This window comes from Balaenoptera ricei, chromosome 3, assembly GCF_028023285.1.
Source record: "Balaenoptera ricei isolate mBalRic1 chromosome 3, mBalRic1.hap2, whole genome shotgun sequence".
Classification (NCBI taxonomy): Eukaryota; Metazoa; Chordata; class Mammalia; order Artiodactyla; family Balaenopteridae; genus Balaenoptera; species Balaenoptera ricei.
The window spans coordinates 181,737,376-181,762,057 of NC_082641.1; the positions used below are offsets into that span (position 1 = coordinate 181,737,376).

The following is a 24,682-nucleotide window of genomic DNA, read 5'->3' on the forward strand; positions in this document are numbered from 1 at the left end:
GTGCCAACCGGAAGCGGAAGTGGCCGCTGGGCCGCGGTGGCGGGTGAAGCCTTTCCACCAGGTGAGGCGGCGGTCGCCCTGGGAGCTTCAGCGGGAAGCTGGGGCATGGGTGGAGACGGAGGCTGAACCCCCTGGCCCTGTGCTGTTCGGCCCTGGGAGGAGCGGGGCAGGGCGCGTTTCGCCGGGAGCGGGGTTCCGGAGCGCGTGTAGGTGTTCGCTGGGCGGCAGGAACGACCCGGTCCACGCTCCCTTCTCCCACCTGCAGGGATGGGCTCCAAGGCCAAGAAGCGCGTGGTGCTGCCCACCCGCCCGGCGCCCCCCACGGTGGAGCAGATCCTGGAGGACGTGCGGGGGGCGCCCGCCGAGGACCTAGTCTTCACCGCCCTGGCCCGGGAAGGTAGGGGGAGCCCAGGTCGGGCAGGGGAGAGGCGGCCCAGAGACCCCAGCAGGAAGGGGCGGGGGAAGCGCCTGGCTGCCTTTAAGACATACTGGCAGAGTTAAGTAGTCAGGACGGAGACTGTCTGGCCCTGCAGTGCCAAAAATACGTAGGTCTGGCCTTTTGCAGAAAACGTGTGTCCACCCCTTGTTCAGAAGGTGGAAGCAGATGAGTGGCATACAGTTGTAGGGTGAATTTTGTGTTCCACTCTGTGAGGTTTGTTTATTCATTCAACAAACCTTCATTGAGAACCTGTTGTGGGCCAGGGTCTAGTCTAAGCACTGAGGTGGATAGGTGATCAAAAAAGATGGAAATGCCTGGGACTTCCCTGGCGGTCGAGTGGTGAAGACTCGGCGCTTCCACTGCAGGCGCCACGGGTTCGCTCCCGGATCGGGGAACTCAGATCCTTCCTGCTGCGCGGCGCGGCCAAGGGAAAAAAAAAAAAGGTGCCTGCCCTCGGGCCATTCTAGTGGGTAGAGACATTCAATATGTAAGACTTGTGGGACGATAGAAAGTGAGAAACGCTTTGGGGCTTTGTTTTTTGTTGTTGTTTGTTTGTTTTTGGTTTGTCTTTGTGTCTTTTTTTAAAGTTGAAGTATAGTTGATTCACAGTGTTTTGTTAACTCCTGATGTACAGCAAAGTGACTCAGTTATACATACATATACATTCTTCTTCATATTCTTTCCCATTATGGTTTATCACAGAATATTGAATATGGTTCCCTGTGCTCTAGAGTAGGACCTTGTTGTTTATACATTTTGTGTATAATAGTTTACATCTGCTAATCCCAAGCTCCCAATTCGTCCCTTCCTCGCCCCCCCTCCCCTTTGGCAAGCACAGTTCTGCTCTCTATGTCTGTGAGTCTGTTTCTGTTTCGTAGATAAGTTCATTTGGGTTGTTTTTTTTCTTTTCTTTTTTTTTTTGGCCATGCTGTTCGGCATGTGGGATCTTAGTTCCCCGACCAGGGATCGAACCCATGCCCTCTGCAGTGAAAGTGTGGAGTCTTAACCACGGGGCCACCAGGGAAGTCCAATTTGGGTCATAATTTTTTATTTTTTAAATTTTTAAAATATTTATTGATTAACAAATATTTATTGAGGATATATGGTATACTGCTATAACGTGAATGGTATTTTGTGTTTTTTTTTAAATTTATTTATTTTATTTTTGGCTGCACTGCGTCTCCGTTGCTACATGCGGGCCTCTCTCTAGTTGCAGCAAGTGGGGGCCACTCCTCGCTGTGGTGCGCGGGCTTCTCACTGAGGTGGCCTCTCTTGTTGCAGAACATGGGCTCTAGACGCGCGGGCTCAGTAGTTGTGGTGCACGGGCCCAGCCGCTCCATGGCGTGTGGGATCTTCCTGGACCAGGGCCCAAACCCGTGTCTCCTGCATTGGCAGGCGGATTCTTAACCACTGCGCCACCAGGGAAGCCCTGGGTCATATTTTAGATTCCACATATAAGTGATATATAGTTTCTGTCTTTCTTTTTCTGATTTATTTCACTTAGTATGATCATCTCTAGGTCCATCCATGTTGCTGCAAATGGCATTATTTCATCCTTTTTATGGCTGAGTAGTATTCCAGTGTGTGTGTGTGTGTGTGTGTGTGTGTGTGTACACACACACACACCATATCTTCTTTATCCATTCATCTGTTGATGGACATTCAGGTTGTTTCCATGTCTTGGCTATTGTAAATAGTGCTGCTGTGAACACTGGGGTGCGTGTGTCTTTTTGAATTAGAGGTTTTTCTGGCTATATGCCCGGAAATGGGATTGCTGGATCATATGGTAGCTCTATTTTTAGTTTTTTGAGGAGCCTCCATAGTGTTTTCCACAGTGGCTACACCAACTTACATTCCCACCAACAGTGTAGGAGGATTCCCTCTTCTCCACACCCTCTCCAGCATTTATTGTTTGTAGACTTTTTTTTTTTTTTTTGGCTGCGTTGGGTCTTCATTGCTCTGCGTGGGCTTTCTCTAGTTGTGGCGAGCTGGGGCTACTCTTCGTTGCAGTGCATGGGCTTCTCATTGCGGTGGCACGGGCTCTAGGCACGCGGGCTTCAGTAGTTGTGCCTTGCAGGCTCAGCAGTTGTGGCGCACGGGCCTAGTTGCTCTGCGGCATGTGGGATCTTCCCGGACCAGGGCTCGAACCCGTGTCCCCTGCATTGGCAGGCGGATTCTTAACGGCTGCGCCACCAGCGAAGACCCGTTTGTAGACTTTTTAATGATGGCCATTCTGACTGGTGTGAATTGATACCTCATTGCGGTTTTGATTTGCAGTTTTCTAATAATTAGCGATGTTGAGCATCTTTTCATGTGCCTCTTGGCCATCTGTATGTTTTCTTTGAAGACATGTCTGTTTAGGTCTTCTGCTCATTTTTCGATTGGGCTGTTTTGTTTTTTTGATTGAGTTGTATGAGCTGTTTGTATATTTTGGAGATTAAGCCCTTGTCAGTCGCATCATTTGCAAATATTTTCTCCCATTCCATAGGTTGACTTTTCACTTTGATGGTTTCCTTTGCTGTACAAAAGCTTGTGAGTTTGATGAGGTCCCATCTGTTTATTTTTGCTTTTATTTCTATTATTCATTTATTTATACATTTTTGGCTGCGTTCGGTCTTTGTTGTGCCACATGGGATCTTCGCTGAGGCACGCGGGCTTCTCTCTAGTTGTGGCGCATGGGCTCCAGGGTGCATGGGCTCTGTAGTTTGCAGCACACGGGCTCTAGTTGAGGCGCACGAGCTCAGTAGTTTGCGGCATGTGGGATCTTAGTTCCCCCACCAGGGATCAAACCCTCATTCCCTGCATTGGAAGGTGGATTCTTTACCACTGGACCACCAGGGAAGTCCCAGTTTTGCTTTTATTTCTGTTGCCTTGGGAAACTGACCTAAGGAAATATTGGTACCATTTATGTCAGAGAATGTTTTGCCTGTGCTGCCTTCTTGAAGTTGTATGGTGTCATATCTTACATTTAAGTCTTTGAGCCATGTTGAGTTTATTTTTGTGTATGGTGTGAGGGAGTGTTCTAACTTCAGTGATTTACACGTGGCTGTGGGACAACTATTATTTTTCTTAATAGTAAAAGAAAAAAAATTCTGATCTTTGTTCCATGTGGCCACATTTCAAGGGCTCAGGAGTCCCTGCTGGCTCAGCTGGAGGGCGTTTCCATCACTTGGAATGTCGTGTTGGACGGGGCAGCCCCAGGAACAGGAGCTGTATTTATCCCTGGCCCGCGGCTGGGTCTTCAGAGGCCATTTGAGCCCCAACTTAAGGATCCTGGGCCCAGTTACCCCATGAGCAGTGCCGGGGCCACTCGAGGGCGAGGGGCTTCCCCTGTCGGCCTGTGTTCACGTCTAGGACCATACCTGGCCTCCGTGTGCACTGTCTGGCCTTTCCCACCTTGTTACTAAAGCAGATAACGTGATTTTTAATTAAATGCCAGTGTTTCTGGGCCTGTTTGTAGGCAAGGGGACCAGGCAGAGCGGAGAGGACCTTGACGTGTCTCCAGGTGGCCCTGAAACCTGTGCTTTTCCCGCCCTGGTCCCCCCCCCCCCCCGCCCCCCGCCACGCCCTTTAGGAAGCGTGGTCATTGGGAAATGTGCGTCCACGCCCTCCTGGCCTCCTCCCACCTCCCTGATTGCTGAGAGCACAGGTGAGGCCGGCCGGCTCATGGTCAGGGTCAAGGCCCTTTCCAGGAGCTGGAGCCCACCCCCAGGCGGGGCGGAGGGACGGTGGAGTCCGGCCTTTTCTGTGACCTGTCCCCTTCGGTCCACTGCTTTCTTTGGGGGGTAAACTGAGTCCCCTGTGTGGCCAGCGGGCAGTGATGCTGCCGTGTCCTGTCCCCAGACCCCCCAGCCCCCTCTGGGAGGGCCGAGGACACTGAGGCCCAGCGGGAGCAGCTCTACCAGCAGAGCCGGGTCTACGTGGCCACGAACCAGCGGCTGTGGCATGCGGGCGCCCAGCTGAAGCAGCAGCGCGAGGAGCTGCGGCGGGCACGCGAGGAGCTGGAGCAGGAGGTCAGCCACGTGGGCCAGGTGGCTCTGCCGGGCGCCGCGGCCGCCACCTCCTTGGGCTGACCCGGCTCCCCGGGGCCTCGGGGGCTCCGCTCGACACCTGGCCTGGCGCACCTCACCTGACACCTGGCCCCTGGTCCCGGAACCAGGGTCCAGGCTCTCTGTTCCGCGGCCTAGGCACGCCTGGCACCCAGAGACCCCGGGGGACACAGCCTGCCCAGGGGGTGGGGCTGCCTCAGCCAGGCACAGGCCCCTCCCCGAGGGTGGGGTCCGGGTTGTGCGCATGACCCTCGCCCTGAGGAGCCCCGACTGGACTTCCTGCGGGGCCCAGCCCCCGAGGGCCCTCCGTCCATCCTCCCTTCCTTCCTCTGGCGACCCTGCTTCACTGCCCCCCCCCCCCCATCAGGCTGAGCTGGTGCCGTCTCCGTGTGAACTGGGGGTCCCAGGGGTCCCAGAAGAGGGTAAGGAGTTCAGTGTCCTCCCTGACGCGTGGTGGCTGAGGTTATGTGAGGAGCTGTGGCCCCCCCAGGGCCCAGATCTGAGATGGGGCCTCGCGGTGGGTGCCACCCCTCAGGGCCCCCGGCACTCCGACCCAGGGCCTGGGCGCTCCCCCAGGGCACTTGTCTGTCTGTCAGCTGTGGGGTTCTGTCACACGGGGGCACCATGAGAGGACGTGGTGGTCAGTCCACTGCCCCGGGCCATCACCCAGCTGCCCTCCTGTCCGTGCACCTTGGTCTGCGGACAGGTGGGTGGTGGGGCAGGAGAGGATCTTGAAAAGGGCATCACCCTAAAAAACCATCCCATGAAGACCAGAGAAGCAGTAGGCCGGTGGGAGGTGGCCCCGGGGCCAGGACCGTCGTGGATGAGCCCGAGTCCCTCCGATGAAATCCCCGTGTGTAGCTGTCTGAACAGTGCCCCGATGGACCACTCCTTTGCAGGGTCCCCGGAAGCTCGGGGCAGTGCTGGGACCCAGCACGCAGGGCCCTGACAAGGGAGACCCTGCGCATCCCAGGAAGAAAGAGTGTCTGCTTCACCCTGAGAGACCCCAAAACTGGAGACTTGACCTTGGAGGCCCAGGTGTCAAGAAAGTGCGGGCTTGCCTCTAGTGGCAGCAGTGGACGCCAGGCTGCCTCCTCCAGGGCGCACTGGCTAACAGCGGGCCCTTGGGGTGAGCTGCTTCCCCTCTCCCTGCCCTGCCTGGCCTCCGAGTGGGGCCGCCTGTCTTTGGGGCACTGTCCACCCTCCGGATCCCCCCGGCATCAGGCAGAGACACTCCACTGACTCCTGCCGGGTGCCTCCCCCTGCGCCTGTCCTGAGCGCTCTCCCTGCACCCCCGGGTCACGCTGGGGCTCAGCCCTCGGGCGTCCCCTTGCGTCCTCACGGTTGTGGGGAACGAGACTCTGCAGGCGGCATGTGGACCCCCACCCCGGCTTGTCCCCTCTGGAGACGGGCGCAGGCAGTGTGGAGCGCAACTCAACAGCTGTTTATTAAAGGTGCATATGAGACGCCTGGTTCCGCGGCCTCCTTCCGCCAGATGATGGCTTTACGGTTGGGGGGACGGGATGGGACGGGGATGTACATATTTACATGTGTCCGGTGGCACTGCAGACCCAGGAGGGCGACGCAGGGTGGAGGGGGAGCCTAGACCGCTGGGCTCGGGCTGTAGCCGGCAGGGTGGCAGGGGTCAGGTGATGCACCGAATCCAGAACCCAGCTTGTGGCGTCCGTCTGCCCCTGGGCCAAGGTCCGGGAGTGGGTGCCCCATGTCCCCTCAGCGGGTGGCCAGGCGGCGTCCTGAGGGCTTCAGACTGTGGTCCTCCCGCTCCTGCCTCAGACGACTGTCCAGCAACCGCCACTGCCTTTCTCCAGGAAGCCCATCTTCTCAGGGCCCTGGTCCCCCACTGGCCCGCTGGGCTGGGTGATGAGGTGTGGCTGGCCCCGCTGCAGGGGTTGGACAAGGCAGAGGTGGCTCTGACAGGATGGCCCCGGCCTGGGGAGAGAACGCCTGGGCCAGACAGAGGGCAGCGGGGGCGGCCGGGGAGGGCCCTCTGCCCCCAGTCACGGTGGCCGCGCTGCTCGCCGAGAGGTAGCTCTGGGAGTTCGCCCCACGGCCCACGTGGGGAGACAGGCACACAGCGGCCAGAGCGCCACCTGGGTCTCCCAGTGCCGGGGGCTCCCACCCCACCCCTCACGGCGGGGCGAGCTGGGGTGGGGCCCCCTTTTCCAGGGGAGGCTGGCCCGTGGTGGTGGGGGGCAGCATCCTTCAGCCCCCATATCTGAGAAGGCGCTCGGAAGACCCCCCAGCCGCGCCCTTCTGGCTACTGAAGGGGACTGGGGGCTGGGGGCGGCTGGTTTCTGAGACGCGTCTGATCCTGATCCTGATCCGCCAGGGGGCCGGGTTCCTGGCACCCTGCTCAGCCCCCGGCCTCCTCCACTGCTGCCGCCGGCTGGCCCTCCACAGGAGGGGCACGTGGTGCAGCCCTTCCCTCGTGCTGCGTCCAGGCCCTCAGGCAGAGTCCTGGCGCCTGTCCTGCAGGACGGGTGTCGGGTGTGAGGGAGAGGTTGCAGCGAGTCTGTGTGTCTCAGCGGCGGCACGGTGTCCGAGGGAGAGGAGGGGGCAGTCGGTGGCGCCCGGGGTGGAGATGGGGCCCCTCTAGCACCTCCTCTTGACTCAGCCTTGCTCCCCCTCCTCCCAGAGAAAGGACGGACGCCGGCACAGGGTTCCCCGGCCCCAGGAGCAGCTCTGCAGGGCGACTGTGACTGCATATCCGCGGGTCGGCCGAGAGCAGCCCCGCCCAGAGCCGGGTTCTGCAGGGAGGCGGTGGGCGGCTCTTCCTGCAGGTGTGCCGGGGCTCCCCCTCCGCCTCCTCTGGGACCAGCTCCCTGCAGCACCTGTGGGCTCCAGGGCCTCCCACTCCGAGTCCCACAGCTGTGCTGGACCTCAGGGAGGAGGCCGTGCCCGCACGGAGCCCACAGATCCAGGGCTTCCCGCGTCGCAAAGGAGATTGAGATCGAAAAGGGAAAGGCCGGGGGCCGGGCGGGCGCCTGCCGGGACGTCCTCTCTTAGAGTGCAGTCCAGGCCCGGCGGCGGGGCGGTCAGCCGGGCCCCGGCCTCCCCTCGGTGCCCCGCCCGCCTCGGCCAGAGCCCTCGCGGCACGCCTGCCTCTCCGTGTTCCTTACGAGGGTTGCGGGGGTGCTGTGTCCAGACCACCCCCGGCCAGTCCCGGGGTGCTCCAGGCTCCCTACACTCGCCGTCTCCGGTGGGGCCCCCTTTCTGTGGGGCTCAGCCACGCCCCTCCCCCGTGCCCCACGCTGAGGCTGAACAGGCAGACGAACCGGCTAAGCCCTCGTGAACAAGTTACTCGGCCTTGCCCGTAATTACAGGCTTCCTGCTGCGCCTGCTCTGCCACGGTTGCCTGCCGCTGCCCCCAGCTGGCAGGCTCCCGTCCCCCACGTCGGCGGGCGGGCACTGTCACCTCCCTGCGGCTCCCCGGAGGGGAGGGGAGGGGGTGTGGTGCTGATGCTGGGCCCGGTGGGGTCAGGAGCCCAGGAGGGCACTGCCGAGGACAGCCCCAGCCAGGAGAGCGGTCTCCGCGTGGGGGCTAGGCTGGGACGGCGCCCCCGTGGGCGCCCCCTGGCGGGGACGTAAGGTCCACCCTGCAGCTCACTTTCCTTGCGGAGCCCCCTGGGCACGGAAGCAAGCGTCTACGCAGTGAGTGTGGGGCCCGTACGGGCAGGGCAGAGGCTCAGAGGGCGGGGGCCCGGGTGGGCAGGCGGGTGCTGGGACCACCCTCGGGGCAGCCAGACGGCCCTGGGCCGGGAGAGGACGTTCTGGAAGGCCAGCCCCGGCCACTATCCCAGGAGGCCGGTAGGGACGGGGGCGGGGGCTTTCTCCACGGCAGAGTCAGTGGTGGCTGCCACCATGGGGCTGGGCACGTAGTTGAAGGGGGGGACGCGGGCGGAGCGGCTGGGGGAGCCGTGTCGGCTGGCGGGGACGAAGGGGCCGGGGGCGGGCGCCTTGGCGGGGCCCGGCCCGTCCACGTCGCTGCCGAGGAGGAGGGAGGGGGGGCCGCCGGTCGTGGCCTGTGGGGTCGCCCAGCTCTCCAGGCTCGGGGACGTGCTCGAGTTGGTCTTGGCAGTCGCGAAGTCCTCGGTCTGGACCACGGCGTCGCTGGTCTTGCGCTGCGGAGGGCCTGTGGGGCCGTCCTCGGGTGAGGAGCCCAGCAGGGGCAGGGCGCGGGGGGGCAGCGTGCTCCGCAGGATGTGCGGGACGTCCTCGTCCCGGATGCGACGCCACGTGGTGCCCGGCGCGGCCTCCCCAGTGCTGCTGCAGGGCGCGTTGTCCGCCACAGGCCCAGGGGCGGGGGCGTCGGGCCCGCGGGCCACACTGATGTGAGGCAGGGAGGCGTAGCGCTTGACCGTCTCGGGCCGCGCGGCCGGCGTGCGGACCGGCAGGCGAGACGGGCTCTCAGAGCTGGTGCGCCGGGGCAGCCGCTCGCCCGGGCCGGGCCGGGCCATGGGGGGCCGCTGGGGGGCCGGAGCCTGCCGGGGGGCCCCCCGCAGCTCATCACAGCGCGAGGAGCATAGGAAGACGGCGGGTAGCGCGGGCCGGCCACGGCGGGGCAGGCTGGCCTGGGCAGCCGGGGTGGCGGCCTCGGCGGCGGACAGTTCGGAGCGTCGCCGGCGCAGCAGGCCCGGCGACTCCTTGATGAAGGTCAGCTGCCGCCGGAAACCGGAGCGGTCGGAGGCCTCGCTGCCGCTGGAGCGGGCGGAGGCCACACGAGGCAGCCCCGGGCGGCCCCCTCGGGCCCTTGGACCTGGCTCCGGGGCTGCCCTGGCCAGGGGTGGCGGCCCCCGCCTGGCGGGCCTCTGCATGAAGGGGATCCGCACGGGCGACTTCTGTGTCTTGTGCTGCTTGGCCAGCAGGGCCCGGGCGGGAGTCTTGGTTGCGGGGGAGGCCCCGGGGCCAGGCAGGGGTCCTGCAGCCTGGACGGCCGGGGGTGACCTCCTCGTCAGAGGCTGGGAGGCCGGGGAGGTCTGGGAGGAGCTCGACGAGGGGGTCTTGGCCAGGCGGGCGGGTGGCGTGGCGCTCCTCTGAGGGGGGCTCAGCGCCGCCAGCTCTGAGATCTTGCCAGGTCGGTGCAGGCTTCGAGACCGCTGCTGCCCGGGGCCTGGGGTTTTGGCGGGGGCTGCTGGCTGCACTGGGTTTGGGGCTCCCGTCTTTCTCGGCACACTGCGGGGCCCAGGGGCACCTTTGGGCTGGGCCCGGGTCGCTGGGCTGGGCATGTAGATCACCGTCCGTCCCCGGAGCACGGCTGGCACCCCAGACGTGGCCTTCTGAGTGCCACGTGGCTTCTCCAGGTCGCCGCTGCGCTGGGCCAGAGCCCTGTCCCGTTTCTCTGGCCGCATGGCACTGCCCGCCTGGCCCTCTGCCCTTGGCCGTCGCCCCTTCCTGTGCAGGGGAGGCTGCAGGGTGGAGCCCACCGACTGCCCTGAGGCAAAGGACAGAACGGAGTCGGACTCAGAGGAGGCCTCGCGGGTGGCCGCCGCCGCTGCCTGGTGTAGCCACGTGACGATGGAGTTGGCCCCCTCCTGGATGGCGCGCCACTCGACGCTGTCCAGGTCTGAGGCGTGGTCCGAGCCCGCCGCCTCCTCACTGTGCTCCCGGGGCCCCTCTGCTGGCCTCTTCTCCTGCTGCGCCGCTCGGGACTGGCGGCACCCTGGGCCAGACACCTGGGGCCGGCGTCTGGGCACGGCTGAGCCAGTGCAGCGCCGGAGCAGCTCTGCCTCGGCCCGCGGGCGGGGGGCGCCGTCCCGCCTGCCCCCGGGGCCTGGGTCCTTGGTGACCCCTGGCTCGCGGGCTCGGGGCCGGCTGGCCGTGCGGTCAAAGGGTTCAGGCTCGCTCAGGGAGCTGGCGGAGGAGCTCAGGGAGTAGCATGGTGGCGTCTCATCGGCAATGAGGCTGGGCTGGCCCCTGGCGGGTGGCGCGACCTTGGGCGCAGCAACCTTGGGCGGCGCGACCTTGGGCACGGCCTGCACCTCCTTCCTGCCACCAGCCAGGGATTCCCTCTTCACCGCGCGGGGGATCGCAGATGCCCGCCGCGGGGGTGCCACCGCCGCTGCCGCGGACGGCTCCTCGTCTGAGTCATTGCCGTAGAAGCAGTACACAGCCTCCTCGGTGGGCGTCGTGAGGCACAGAGATTGCAGGGCCCCGTCCCCACGCGCCCGGCCCGGGCGGGAGCTGTCCCTGTCCCTGCAGGCGCTCGGGGGCCGGCAGAGGGGCAGCTCGAGCCCTGCGTGGCTCCTGCCAGCCCCCCGGGGCTGCTCTGTGCTCCGGCCCATGCCCCCCGCCCTGTGCCGGTGCCCGGCGGGCTGCCTGGTGGGGGCGGCACGGCCTGCAGCCTTCTGCCCCTGCGCAGGCCCGCCGTCCCCGGGGGGTCCCTGCAGTGTTTCCTCGCTGAGGGAGGTGGCGCTGGAGAAGGTGACTGGCGTACCCTCGGCCGAGTCGGTGCAGGACTCATCCTCCCGGGCTGGGGCAGGCACCAGCATGTAGACGGGCACAGGCAGGGTGCGGCGGCCAGGCACCAGTGCCGAGGCCACCTTGCGGAGCCGGGCGGGCACGGCCCCACCCAAGCACTCGCGCAGCAGCTCCAGGTCCCGGTCGGTGGATGTTGGCCCTTCGAGGCGGCCGCCGGCCTCGTCCCGCCGGCGGTGCCCGGGGCCCACGCCTCCCCCACTGCTGCGCTCGGGGCAGGCCGGGGGCAGCAGCCGCAGCTCCACGTCCTTCTGCACGTAGAGCTCGTGCAGAGCCAGCGCACTCAGGCTGGAAGCACATGAGAAGTTCTCGTCGGGCTTCTCCACAGTGAAGCGCACGCTGCCCGCGTCCAGCTCGGACGGCAGCCGGCAGCGCTCCCGGCAGTCGGCGATGTCCAGGAAGCGCTTCACGTAGCTCTCCCACTGCAGGCTGAACTGGGTGGCCTCACGCTCGCCCGGCGGCGCGGGGGCTGGCGGGGGCGTCTTGCTGCGGCTCGGTGGCATGGTCTGCCCGGGGCTGTCAGGAAGCTCGCTGGGGCTGACTGTGCCGCTGCCCAGCCCGCTGCACGGGTCGCTGGCGACGGAGCTGGCGATGGATGGGCTCTCGAAGCTGCCCAGCGAGCTGACCGAGCTGCAGCGGCTCAGCACCAGTGGCGTCTCCTGCACGCAGTTCTCGGACGAGCTGGACGGCGTGGCGTCCTCCACCCCCAGGCCCCGGCCCCGCTGAGGCACCGGGATGGCCATGGGCAGGGAGGCGGCCCCCGGCCCCTGCCAGGCCCCGTCCAGCCCGGCCTCACTGGGGCCGGCCTCCTCCAGCCCCTCCAGGGACGAGTCGCTGTCGTCCAGGTCCCCGGCCTCACTGGGCCCTGGGCGGCCGGCCGAGGACAGTGAGGACAGGGAGCTGCAGCGCGACAGGCAGAGGGGTGCCTTCTCCGCCGCCAGCTTCTCGGGCACCTTGTTCAGGTCCTCTGCGGGCAGCCAGGCCTGTTTCCGGGCCCTGGGGGCCAGGGACCCCGCGCCCGCCCTGGCGGTGCCCTCAAGCAGCGGCACGTGCTGGTAGGTGGGCGACAGCTTGATGGTGCACACGCGGGCATCTGTGGCCGCGGCGTCCCGGGCCTTGGGCTCAACCTGGCCGCTGGGCAGGTTGAGGTCAAGCCGGCTGGGCCGCGCCTGGCCGCACAGGGGTCCCTCGCAATGCTCGGCCAGCGCGGCCAGCGGGTAGGGCCGCGAGTGCTCGCGGGGACAGTGCCCGTCGCTGGTGCTGCCGCTGTTAAGACTGTCGTTGGAGAGGCTGGCGTGGGCCGCCTTGAGCCGCAGCAGCGGGTGAGCCCGGCCGCCGGCCTCTCGCCGCCCCACCTCGGGCCCCCGGCAAGGGGAGCAGGAGTGCGCGCGGCCCTCCCGCGGGGCCTCCTGCCCGGGGTCCCCAGAGCTGAGGCTGAAGCTGTCGTCGGACGAGGTGTGCAGGGCCGAGATGTCCTCCACCAGCCGGTCGATGCGCGCCACTGCCAGTGCCAGCTTGGCCTTGGCCCTGGCTGCCACAGCTGCCTCCCCGCCGGCCTCCTTCTCGGACTCCAGGCCGCCCCGGCGGGCGGGCGGGGCGCGGGCCAGCGCCTGGCCCTGCAGGAAGGGGCTGCCCAGGAAGAGGGGCAGCACGGCGGGGCTGGCAGGCTCGGCGGTGGCGGCAGCAGCGGTGGCCAGGGAGGGTGCGTCGTCATCATCGAAGCAGCCCGAGTCAGAAGCGTAGTCCTGGGCCAGGCCGTCCAGGTGGCGCAGGGGCGGCAACGGCTTCTTGGAGGCGGCCTCGGCCTCGGGCAGGCCCTGCTTCTCCAGGTGGTCGAGCGCCTGCGCCAGGTGCCGCGCGTCCAGCGCAGCCTCCAGCGCCCGCTGCTTGCGCACGTACAGGCTGGGCGCACAGGCGCCGGGGGAGACGGCGGTGGCCGCCGCCTGGTACTTGGCGGGCCGGTGGGCCAGCAGGTTGCGCAGGGCGGCGGCGCTGCCCATGGCGATCATCTTGTGCTTGGAGTGCACCAGGTTGCGCAGCATGCCCACGGCGCCCAGGTCCCACAGCAGCTCCTGGTCGCCGGCGCTGCGGGCCGACAGGTTCCAGAGCGTGCCGCATGCGTTGCTCACGATGGTCAGGCTGTGCGACGTCAGGTGCTGCAGCAGCGTCTGCAGGCAGTTGTGGTCCCGCAGCACCTGCCTACGGGGGCCCGAGGGGCGAGGAGGGGCGGGAGGGGCGCGTCAGGCCCCCCGCCCAGCTCGGACCCCAGCCCGCCGGCCGCCCGCCCGCCGGCAGGACTGTGGCCACGTGGGGCAAGTCAGAACAGAAGGTGCCCAGGTAACTTTGAATTTCAAAGGAAGGGATACATTTTTAGTAAAAGCATATCCCAAATATTGAATGCGCTCTACTTGTGTGAAAGCTTTCATTCATTGATGTCAACAAACTATTTATGAAACAATACTAATGTATTAATATTACTTATTATTTAAAATGAAATTTCATTAAAACCATCTCATTTTATTTCTTTAATTTTTATTTTACATTGGAGTACAGCTGATTTACAGTGTTGTGTTACTTTCAGGTGTACAGCTAAGTGATTCAGTTATACATATACACGTATCCGTTCTTTTTCAGATTCTTTCCCCATTTAGGTTATTACAGACTATTGATTGGAGTTCCCTGTGCTACACAGTAGGTCCTGTTGATTACCTATTTTATGTATAGTACTGTAGAGTATAACTCATTTTAGGGCACCTAAATCTTGTGATATTTGGGATATACTAAAGATATATTTCTGTTTGCTTTTAAAACTACTAAGTATTGTTTCTTAATTATTGGCCCTACTAGTAAATAAATGTTTTATTTTACATGGTAAGATCTTTAGCACAAGTATCTCCCATGCAACATTCAGGAATATACTAAAGATAGTATTTTTAAAAGAAGACAAAAATCTAAGTATTGTTTGTTAATTATTAGCATTATTAGTAAATTAATGTTTTATTTTAATTGATAAAGTCTTTAGCACAAGCATATCCCATGCAGTATTTAGGATATGCTTTTTAAAAGTTATGTGTTTTCATACATCTGAAGCATTAGTTATTAGTAGTATTAACAAATAATTTTATTTATTTTAATAAAGAACACATTTTTACTATTATTTAGAAAATAATGCATTTTTATTTTAATAAATTAATTTAAAATTCAGTATATTCCACGCAATATTTGGGATATACTTATACTTTTTAATAGCTATGTATTTTCATACCTTAGAAGTATTACTTATTATTAATGTTACCTAGTAGGTAATAAATATTTATGCTAGTGAAGAATAAGCATTGTTTTATTTATTAATATTGCTTAGTGAATAATATTTTAATAAAGAACAAGTATTTATTATTAATATTATTTAGAAAATTATGTATATTTTTACTAAGTTAATTTAAAATTTGGTACAAGTATATCCCATGCAGTGTTTGGGATGTATTTATACTAAAGATAGTACTTTTAAAGTAAACAGAAATCTCAATATTGTTTGTTATTAGCATTATTAATAAATTAATGTTTTATTTTAATTGGTAAAATCTTTAGCACAAGTATATCCCATGCATTGTTTGGGATATACTTTTTAACGGTTACGTATTTTCATACGTTAGAAGCATTACTTACTGTTAACGTTACCTAGTAAGAAGTATATATTTATGTTAATGAAGATTAAGCATTGTTTACTACTTAGTGCATAATAGTTTGAGAAAGAACAAGCATTGTTAATATGACTTAGAATGCTACGTATGTTTTTACTAAGTTAATTTAAAATGTGGTACGAGTATATCCCAGGCAGTATTTGGGATGTATTTATACTAAGAACAGTCAGCGACCGGGGATGCATCGGGCCGACCCATTCGCAGGAGGACGAGGCTCGGCTCCCCGTGGTTCACCGCAGAGGGGGAGCCGCCTCCCCCACCCCAGCTGCTCCCGGGCTCCACCTGCCCGGCGCCCTCCCCCGCGCCCCCGGCTGACCTGTAGTCCTCGCGGGTGGCGATGAGGCTGGACACGTTGCGCAGGATGCCGCCGCCGCTCTCGATGATGGCCAGCGAGTTGCTCTGGCACTTGTAGGTCAGTGTGCTGACCAGGAAGCCCAGGGCGCCGTCCACCTGGCAGATGGCGGCCTTGTTCTCCGTGCTGTGCGCCGAGAGGTTCCACAGGGCGCTGAGCACGCTCTTCAGGGTGGACTCCTGGGCGCGGGGCCGGAGCAGGAGGGGGTCAGCGGTGGGGGCCCCAGCCCCGCCCCACCCACGGGCCCTCTCCCTCGAGGCGCCAACACAAGGCACCCAAATGCCTTTTCGAGTAGAAGTCAAAAGTAACACAGCCGGCCACGGCAAGATCTTTTGAGTCGCCGGGTTGGAAGCCCCTGGCCTGGACCCGCTGCCAGGTGGCGGGTTGTCCGTCTGGCTTGACTTCCCCCCAAGGTGGCGAGCTCGCCACCTGCTGCCAGTGCCTCCCGGCCACGTGGCTGGCACTGCGCAGCCGTGGCCCCCGCCACCCCGCCCGGTGCCCACCTTGGAGGCTCGCAGGACGCACTGCATCAGGGCCGTCATGCTGCCCACCTCCCTCAGCACCTTCTTGCTGCTGATGTCCGCCCTCCAGGACAGGTTGCGCAGGATGCTGGACACCACCTGGGCGAGTGCAGGGCAGGCCGTGTGGGCCCGGGCCCGGCTGCCAGGGTGCCTCGCAGGGCCCACGCGCAAGCCCCACGGCGGCAGGTGGCGGAGCCCAGGGGACGCCCCCCGCCCCCCGGCAGCACCGCAGCCTCCCGGGTACCTGGTGCAGCTCCTCACTCTCGGACGCCAGCTGCGCCACGATGGCCTCCATGCAGCCCCGGCGGGCGCACAGTGCGGCCTGTGGGGCGACACGGGAGTCACGCCATGGCGGGGGCACCTCCCGCGTTGACTGAGCACCTACTATGTGTTAGAGCTCGAACCCCACCCCCCATCTTCACCACCACAGGGGAGGGAGAGCACTCGCCCTGTTGCTCTGATGAGGAGACTGAGGCTCACACAGGCGCAGACACCCCGCCCAGGCCCAGAGGCCCCCGCTCCACAGGGGCAGCAGCAGAGGGGCCAAGAGGATGGCGGCCCGGACCCCGGGCCTCAGTCTCCCCGCCTGTCCCCGCCTCTCAGTGCTGCTTCGAGGCGGGGAGGAGGCCAGCGGGGCTTAGCCTGGGCGATGCTGGCCTGCCCGCCGGCCCACCCAGCCACCTTGTTGGCGACGTCCCCGAAGGTTAGGTTGGTGAGGGTCATGCCGGCGTATCGGCGCAGGGCCAGGTTGAGAGGGTCCCGGGTCATCTTGTGCATCTCATAGTCGACCTGCAGTAACTCCGCCACAGCCTGCAGCCCACCTGTGGGGACACGGCAGGGCTGGGGGCAGGTGGGCACCCCCCCACCGCCCCGCCTGCCCACCTCCCAGCCTCTGCCCGCGCAGCTCACTCTACCTATACGCCCTCCCCTCCCTCCAATCTGCTCTCCTTAAGCCCACCTTTGAAGCCCAGCTCTGAGGACACCTCCTCCAGGCAGCCTGCTGCCTGGCTGGCCCAGCCCCCTGGGTGCCCTGCACCTTCACGCCCGCCTCTTTTCTGCCCTCAGCCCCCAGTCACACTTCGTCCGGCTGCCGGGCCTTTGCACATGCTGTTCCCTCTGCCCGGGATGCTCTTCCCCACTGTTTGCCCAGTTTCCTAGGTCCCCTTCTGCTCAAGAGTGACTTCCTCAGGGAAGCCCCCAACTCCCCAGATGAGAAGCTCCCAAACCATTAGCAAGCAAGCCACTGAGGGCAGGGCTGGCGGCTGTCCCGCTGCGTCCCCGGGACGGACCGGACGGCGTGTGCTCAGGAGCCACTGCTGATGGCCCACACACACGATTTTTCTTTTCCTTTTTTTTCTTTTTTAATTTTTTGGCCATGCCACGCAGCATGCGGGATCTTAGTTCCCCGAACAGGGATCAAACCCGTGGCCCCTGCAGTGGAAGCACGGAGTCTTAACCACTGGACCGCCAGGGAGGTTCCTGCACACACAGTTCTTTACTCACTAGGACAACTGGGTTCTCACTTTACAAAGAGTAAATGGTCGGGACTTCCCTGGTGGTCCAGCAGTTAAGACTCCGTGCTTCCAAAGCAAGGGGCGCCCGGGGTTCGATTCCTGGTCAGGGAACTAGATCCCACATGCTGCAACTAAAAGCCTGCATGCCCCAACTAAAAGATTCTGCATGGGGACTTAACCTGGTGGCGCAGTGGTTACGAATCCACCTGCCAATGCAGGGGACACGGGTTCGAGCCCTGGTCCAGGAAGATCCCACATGCTGTGGAGCAACTAAGCCCGTGCGCCACAACAACTGAAGCCCGCACGCCTAGAGCCCGTGCTCCGCAACAAGAGAAGCCACCGCAACGAGAAGCCAGTGCACCACGACGAAGAGCAGCCCCTGCTTGCCGCACTAGAGAAAGCCCGCATGTAGCAACGAAGACCCCAACACAGCCAAAAAAAATATTTTTAGTTAAAAAAAAAAAGATTCTGGGGCTTCCCTGGTGGCGCAGTGGTTAAGAGTCTGCCTGCCAATGCAGGGGACACGGGTTCGAGCCCTGGTCTGGGAAGATCCCACATGCCGCGGAGCAACTAAGCCCGTGAGCCACAACTACTGAGCCTGCGCGTCTGGAGCCTGTGCTCCGCAACAAGAGAGGCCGTGACAGTGAGAGGCCCGCGCACCGCGATGAAGAGTGGCCCCCGCTTGCCACAACTAGAGAAAGCCCTCACACAGAAACAAAGACCCAACACAGCCAAAAATAAATAAATAAGTTAAAAAAAAAAAAAAGATTCTGCATGCTGCAACTAAGACCTGGTGCAGCCAAATAAATAATTTTTTTTTTTTAAAGAGTAAATGGTCAGCGGGAGTAGAAGGGAAAGAACCTGCAGGAACCCAAACACACGCAGCCCTTCCCCCTTGTTCAGCAACAGGATCGTCCTCAGGACCCGGGACCGATGAGGCAGTTTTGCTGAAGAGCACACCAGTGGGGACCACCCTGGGGAAGGGGCTTAGCAACACAAACCTACAAACTTCCAAAGCGAACCTGTACGTGTGTGTGCACAGCAGCACAAGTCACAACAGCCAGAAGGTGGAAACAGCCTGAGTGTCCATCACCAGATGATGGAGAAACACACCGTGTCCCTCCACACACGGGGACGTCCCTCAGCCACGAAAAGGGGTGAAGCCCTGACCCTCGCTACCACATGGATGGACCCTGAGAACACGATGCTCAGTGAGAGAAGCCAGACACAGAGTGTGTGATTCCATTGATGGGAAACGTCCAGAACAGGCAGATCCACAGACACAGAGCGTGGGTTCGTCGTTGCCAGGGGCTGGGGAGGGGGAGGGGGACTGAGTAGTTAATGGGGACAGAGTTTCAGTTTGGGAAGATAAGATTAAAAATGGTTAAGACAGTAAATTTTATGTTACATATAATCTACCACAATTTAAAAAAATGTTTAGGGAATTCCCTGGCGGTCCAGTAGTTAGGACTCGGTGCTTTCACTGCTGAGGGCCCGGGTTCAATCCCTGGTTGGGGAACTAAGATCCCATAAGCTCTGCAGCGTGGCCAAAAAAAAATTAAAATAAAATTTAAAAATGTTTAAATACGTAATTAGAAGTTGGAGCGGGGAGCTTCCAAAGCCTTTTTGCTTCTTAATCTGGAAACTCCACTCCCGGGAACACACACAAAGGAAAAAAATAACAGGGGAAAAGAGGTTGAACTGAACTGTGCGTGGGGCACTTTCACTGGAACTAAGGGGCCACTCAGCTCATCGTGCATCCCTTGCCTGACTGACGGACACCAGTGACATGCCAGCATTTTCATCTCGGGACCCCTGTACATGCTGAACATTTTTTTGAGGACCCCAAAGAGTTCACTTGGGTTACAGCTCAATAGTCATCATACTGCCACCAACAACAAAACAAACATCCCAATCGAAAAATGGGCAGAAGACCTAAATAGACATTTCTCCAAAGAAGACATACAGGTGGCCAACAGGCACGTGAAAAGATGCTCGACATCACTAATTATTAGGGAAATGCAAATCAAAACTACAACGAGCTACCACCTCACACCCGTCAGAATGGCCATCGTTAAAACGTCTACAAATAACAAATGCTGGAGAGGGTGTGGAGAAAAGGGAACCCTCCTGCACTGTTGGTTGGGACGTAAGTTGGTGCAGCCATTATGGAGAACAGTATGGAGGATCCTTAAACAACTAAAAATAGAACTACTGTATGATCCAGCAATCCCACTCCTGAGCATATACCCGGACAAAACTATAATTTGAAAAGATACATGCGCCCCTGTGTTCATAGCAGCACTATTTACAATAGCCAAGACATGGAAGCAGCCTAAATGTCCATTGACAGCTGAATGGATAAAGAAAGTGTGGTACATATAAATACAATGGAATATTACTCGGCCTTAAAAAAAGAATGAAATAATGCCATTTGCAGCAACATGGATGAACCCAGAGATTATCATACTAAGTAAAGTAAGTCAGACAAAGACAAATACCATATGATATCACTTTTATGTGGCATCTAAAATATGACACAAATGAACTTACCTACAAAACAGAAACAGACTCATGGACACAGAGAACAGACTTATGGTTGCCAAGGGGGAGGGGGTTAGGGGGGAGGGATGGAGTCGGAGGCTGGGATTACCAGATGTAAGCTATTATAGACAGGATGGATAAACAACAAGGTCCTACTGTAGAGCACAAGGAACCATATTCAATATCCTGTGATAAACCATAATGGGAAAGAATATAAAAAAAAATGTATATATAACTGCATCCCTTTACACCTGAAACTAACACAATATTGTAAATCAACTATACTTCAATAAACAAAAAATATTTACCACACTAGAAATGAAAACGGAGAAATCTTTTAACCCCAGAACGCACAGCCCAGCGGTCCTCAGAGTAGGAGTGCCTGGAAAACCCCTCTGAACACACATGCGCACGAGAGTGAAAAAGGCAGATCGCATCTTCGTGGAATTATCAACATAGCAGTGAGTGTGCAAGCCTCTTGGAAGGAGCTTGGTAACCTCCAGGGGTCCCTGGACCGGCTGGCAGAGGAAGGACTGCAGACCTGTGCCCTCTTGTAAAATGTCTGCCACTCCAGATGCCCCCCGCCCCGGAAAGGCTGCGCCTGGGCGCTCCCCCACCCCACCCCCATTGGGTTTTGAGCGCCCGAGTCTATGTGGCCAGACCACGTGGGACCTTACAGAAGAACCTTTGAGTGCTTTGACCATCTGCCGGGTGAGAAGTAGTGCCTCGTTCGGCCCTTGATATTTCCTTTCCCCACGTTTTGATTACTTTTATGCGGAAAAGATGCTGTAGTACTCCCAAACCTAAAACTTCACGGGGTCGCTCCGCCTCGACCACCCAGTAGCTTCGATTCACCTTTTCTCCTGGCTTCCCGGCCTCTCCCCTGTTCTCTGAGCCCCAGGACCACTAGTGCCGAGAACCTGCCCTGCGCTGAGTGAGGCCCAGAGGCCGTCCAGATCGGGGGTAGCTCCAGCTCGCGGGGGCGGCGAGGGGCACTCACCCAGCTCGTTCATGGCGCGGCGGTATTCCTCGTCGAAGGACAGCTTCATCACGGCGCAGGTGGCCTGGCAGATCTGTGGCTCGATGGGGACCGGGGCTGTGGGCAAGGGGACCGGGTCAGAGCCCTTCCACTGCAGGAAATGTCGCCTGGTGGGTCCCCGCCCCTCCCTGCAGTCTCCACCCTGCAGACCTGCCAAGACCTGGAGCTTTACAAAGTGCTGCCCGCCGGGCGTGCGGGGTTACCCCCAGAGCACCGGCCCCTCTGAAGTGAACAAGGAGGGGCCTGCCTCACCCAGCCTGGTGCTTAGCATCTGATACTAACTTTGTGGACGGCCCCAACAGGGAATCTCAAACTCTGCCCCCGCCTTTCGAGGGTTAACTACAATCGATCCTTTCAATCAACGACCGTTTCTTGAGCATCTACCTTGTGGCTATCCCTTTGCCAGTCTGTCTTCACAGGTTCCCAGGAGGCCTCAGCTGGCGCGTGGCACAGAGCAGGTGCCCAGCTAAAGCCAGAGGCCGCTGTTACTGCCAGCGGTGCTGCCCTGGCACCTGGGGAGCCCAGGCTGCCGCCCAGCGCACAGAAGCTGCTCACTCACTCACCGCCGCCGGCGCCGCCGCCCTCGGGCCCGCCGTCCCGGGCCTGCAGCCAGTCCCAGCAGGTCTCACAGTAGGCACGGATCTGCTCGAGCACGTGCAGGACGCGCATTTCCCTGCGCGCCAGACCCTGGTCCGGCTGGGAGAAGACGATGTTGTGCAGCGCTGCATTGGCGCGCATGCGCGCATCCTTGGCTCCCGGCGCCCCTGGGGTCCCGTTGCGACCCCCAGCCCCGGCCTCGGTGCCGTGCAGGATCTGCAGCAGCAGCGGCAGGCAGCCCGAGCGGCGCATGGCCACGCAGCTCTCAGGTGAGCTGGACATGGCGAGCAGCGTCCGTGCCGTGTCCTCCTGGTCACGCGTCGCCAGCATGGACAGCAGCCAGAAGACCACCTCCACCTGCGAGGGGCAGGAGATGTCAGGGTGGGGAGCCCCGCCTGGCTCACCTGGCCCACCTGCACTCCCCCTGAACGGATGGGAGTCCTATGACCTCAGCCCAGGAGAATCTCTTGCTCACCCCACTACCCTCACCCTGCATCCTCCCGGGGAGCAACACACACACACACCCCACTGCAGAGATGCCCCCAGCCCATGAGAGCCAAATGTCCACCCCATCAGCCTCACCAGTACTCCTAGGGGTGACCCCCTACATCTAAGCCCAGAGTGCCCCCCAAATATACAGAACAGGTATCCACACCCACGCCAGGCTCCGCACCACAACCCAACCTCCCAACTCACTCCAACTCAGGGTGACCCTCCCACACCTGGGGATGCTTTATAGCGGCCTGGAGAGGGAGGGGCCTTCAAATGCAGCAGGGATGCAGGACCCACTTCACTGTGTATCCCAACCCAGCCGGCCGCCACTGCCCCCACCCCGCCTCTCAGCATCCCCCCCCCCCCGGACTCCCCTCACCTTGCTGTTGCCCGGCTGAGGGGCACCATCCTCAGGGTGCGTGGGGACCTCAGCCTCGGGGTCCTCATCCATCGGCATCGACTTCACTGCCAGCAAGGCCTGTGGGGAGAACGCCAGGCCTGCGGGTTCCGCCCAGGGGCACCCCACAAAGCGTCCGCCCCGGCTGCTGATGCCTGCCCTACCCCCATGACGATGTGCCGGGGGCCGCAGACGGATTCCTGAACCCTGGGCAGGGCCCGGGGGTCTCCCTGCTGCCTGGGGCTGTCACCACCCACTAGGGCCCTGACTCCGCCCCTCCTGGTACCTGGGGCTCGGTCTGTTGCACCCGGTCCTGCGCCGACAGCAACTCCTTGTCGATCTGCTCCAGGCGGGAAGCACGGATCTGCGTGGGAGAAAGGGCACACTGAGGAAATCCCACCCCCACCCCGGCTCCGACTCCGCCCACACTCCCAATACGGCCCCGTCCCCAGTCCAAATCCTGCCCCATGCTGACTCCGCCCAGTCCCTGGTTTGGCCCTATCCATCGCCCAAACCCCACCCTGGGCTCTGACCCCGCCTCCTCCTTGATATGGCCCACCCATTCTCAACCCTCCCCCCCCCCCCCCCCAGTTATCTGACCCCATTCACTTCCTGGTCCCACCCAAGGTCCAACCCTCAAGCCCAGGCTCTGGCCCCGCCCACAGCTTAATCCCCAGGCCACCCCTCCGGACCCACCTATTTTCTGACTTGGTCCCGCCATTTGACTGTCAACGCCCAAGTCTTGTTCGGACTCGGTTCCTCGCACTGGTCGCCCCGTCCCTATCGTTCTGGGACTCTGTCCTCTGAGCCGGGCTCTGTGCTAAGCCGCCTCTGGCTCCGCTCACACCCAGCTCTAACTATGGCTCCGTTTCCTGCGTCAGGCCCCACCCGCAGGAGTCTCTGTCCTCTGATTCGCCCGCAGACATGTAACCCCGCCCATTAACAATATCTGCGCTCCTCCCACAACAATATCTGCGCTCTGATCCGCCCGCTGGTGCATGGCTCCGCCCCAGCCGCACCTGCGCCCGCTGCACCATCTCGTCCGAGGTGCCAAAGCGCTCCTCCATCAGCGAGCGGATGTGCTGCGCTTCGAACTCCAGCTGCTGCCGGATCAGATCCATCTGCATCGAGAACTGCTGGGAGGGGCGGGCGGGCGGGCCTCGGTGAGTTGGGGGTGGGGGGCGATACCCGGGCGAGGGCTGGGCCTCCGCTCCGCCCCCCGCCATGGGCGGGTTGGGGCGGGGCACTGCAAAACCCCGGGCAGCTCCGCGCGCTCACCGTCTCCACGTGAGGGAGTTCGTCCAGGCGCTTGGATAGGCCCTGCAGCTGCGAGTAATACCAGAGCTTCTCCTTCTCCTCCTTCTCAATCTCATTCAACAGGAAACACCTGGCGGAGGGCCGGTCGGTGGACGCGGGCTCACAGAGCGGGAGCCGTTGCCATAATGTGTTTGTTTACTCTGATTTTTGTAATCACTTGTGGGGTGCTTACTGGGTGCCAAGTTTAATAGGTAGTGTGGCAAAGTCTCGCCCGTGGTGCCCCCGGCACTGGGGTGGGGATGGAGTGCAGAAATTATTTGAAAGTAAAAAAGGTAACTCCTTTGTAAATCTTGGTCCTCGGAGAAAGGCTCTGAGGAGGCTGTTCTAACACCTCTCGAACACCGGCTAATCTCCCTCTAGCCTACACAGGGCAAACTTCAGGCTCGGATTGCTCCAGGTGCAGTAGAGTCTCCCTTTTCACACCCTGTGAGGAGACACTGCTATTCCCATTTTACAGAGCAGAAGTCTGAGGCTGGTAGGGGCTAGGGTTCTTGCTTGAGGTCAGACAGCAAAGCATGGACTTAACTCCAGGCTGCTCCAGAACTTCCCTGTCTGACCCCACACAACGCAGCCGAGCTGAGCTAGGCACCCAGACCCTGCCTCCTTCTTCTGGCCTCAGGCCCAGGTTTCTTGGGCCGCAGCCCTTTCTCCACAAAGGCCGCCTTGAGTCTCTCTGGCTCCAGGCCTGACTCTGAGCCCTGGCACTGGACACAACCCTGTTCCTGGTGACGCCTGTGTGTCCAGGACCCCTGGGGACGTCTCCCAGGAGCCTTCCCCTCTGCCAGGAACGCCACCACCACCCCCGCCCTTGTCCTCCAGCTGAGGTCAGTTGGGCCAGGAAAGGGGGCTGAGGCGCCACATGGGGATGGGGCAGGGAGCGGGCAGGGGGGCTCATGAGGTGGGTGGAGCCTTGTGACCACTGCCTGTGGCAAGGTTCCCCGCCATCTCACCGTTCCCGGTCCAGTTCCTCCAGCAGCTGGATGGTGGCCCGGCTCAGCTCCCCAAAGCTGTCCTTGGAGGGCCCGGAGCTGTGCACCGGGCTTCCCTCGGGGGTCCGGGCAGTGGGCTCGGGGGCCAGAGCCGGGGGTTGGAACTTGAGGCTGTACAGGCTGGTGATGTCCATCTGCAGGGCTGGGTGGGCGCAGAGGGAGAGGCTGAGGTCAGCATGCCCCCTGCCCCCCTCCTCCCAGCTCCCTCAGGAAGCGGACCAGGGTTGGCCCCAACG

At 60.6% G+C, this 24,682-nt stretch overlaps 2 protein-coding genes across 4 annotated transcripts in view; one reads left to right on the forward strand and one right to left on the reverse strand.

Moving 5' to 3' along the window:
* C3H19orf25 (chromosome 3 C19orf25 homolog) lies at positions 1 to 5,954 on the forward strand. The gene is made up of 3 exons (XM_059918951.1): positions 1 to 61; positions 266 to 397; positions 4,283 to 5,954. The coding sequence occupies exons 2-3, from the start codon at positions 268 to 270 to the stop codon at positions 4,510 to 4,512; spliced, it is 360 nt and encodes a 119-aa protein (XP_059774934.1). The 5' UTR covers positions 1 to 61; positions 266 to 267; the 3' UTR covers positions 4,513 to 5,954.
* The window catches only part of APC2 (APC regulator of WNT signaling pathway 2), a 26,102-nt gene continuing 7,331 nt past the window's right edge, over positions 5,912 to 24,682 (reverse strand). Inside the window, exons 5-16 of one of the 3 annotated variants that reach the window (XM_059918949.1) lie at positions 24,408 to 24,588; positions 23,419 to 23,527; positions 23,160 to 23,273; positions 22,427 to 22,504; positions 22,123 to 22,221; positions 21,218 to 21,608; positions 20,616 to 20,711; positions 16,239 to 16,378; positions 15,802 to 15,879; positions 15,540 to 15,656; positions 15,001 to 15,215; positions 5,912 to 13,182 (exon numbers count right to left, since the gene is read on the reverse strand). In XM_059918949.1, the coding sequence (XP_059774932.1) occupies positions 8,301 to 13,182; positions 15,001 to 15,215; positions 15,540 to 15,656; positions 15,802 to 15,879; positions 16,239 to 16,378; positions 20,616 to 20,711; positions 21,218 to 21,608; positions 22,123 to 22,221; positions 22,427 to 22,504; positions 23,160 to 23,273; positions 23,419 to 23,527; positions 24,408 to 24,588 (6,500 nt within the window). In that variant the 3' untranslated portion in view covers positions 5,912 to 8,300. Of the gene's footprint in view, positions 13,183 to 15,000; positions 15,216 to 15,539; positions 15,657 to 15,801; positions 15,880 to 16,238; positions 16,379 to 20,615; positions 20,712 to 21,217; positions 21,609 to 22,122; positions 22,222 to 22,426; positions 22,505 to 22,836; positions 22,998 to 23,159; positions 23,277 to 23,418; positions 23,528 to 24,407; positions 24,589 to 24,682 lie in introns of those variants that run through there. The other 2 variants (XM_059918948.1, XM_059918950.1) reach the window with 2 other exon arrangements.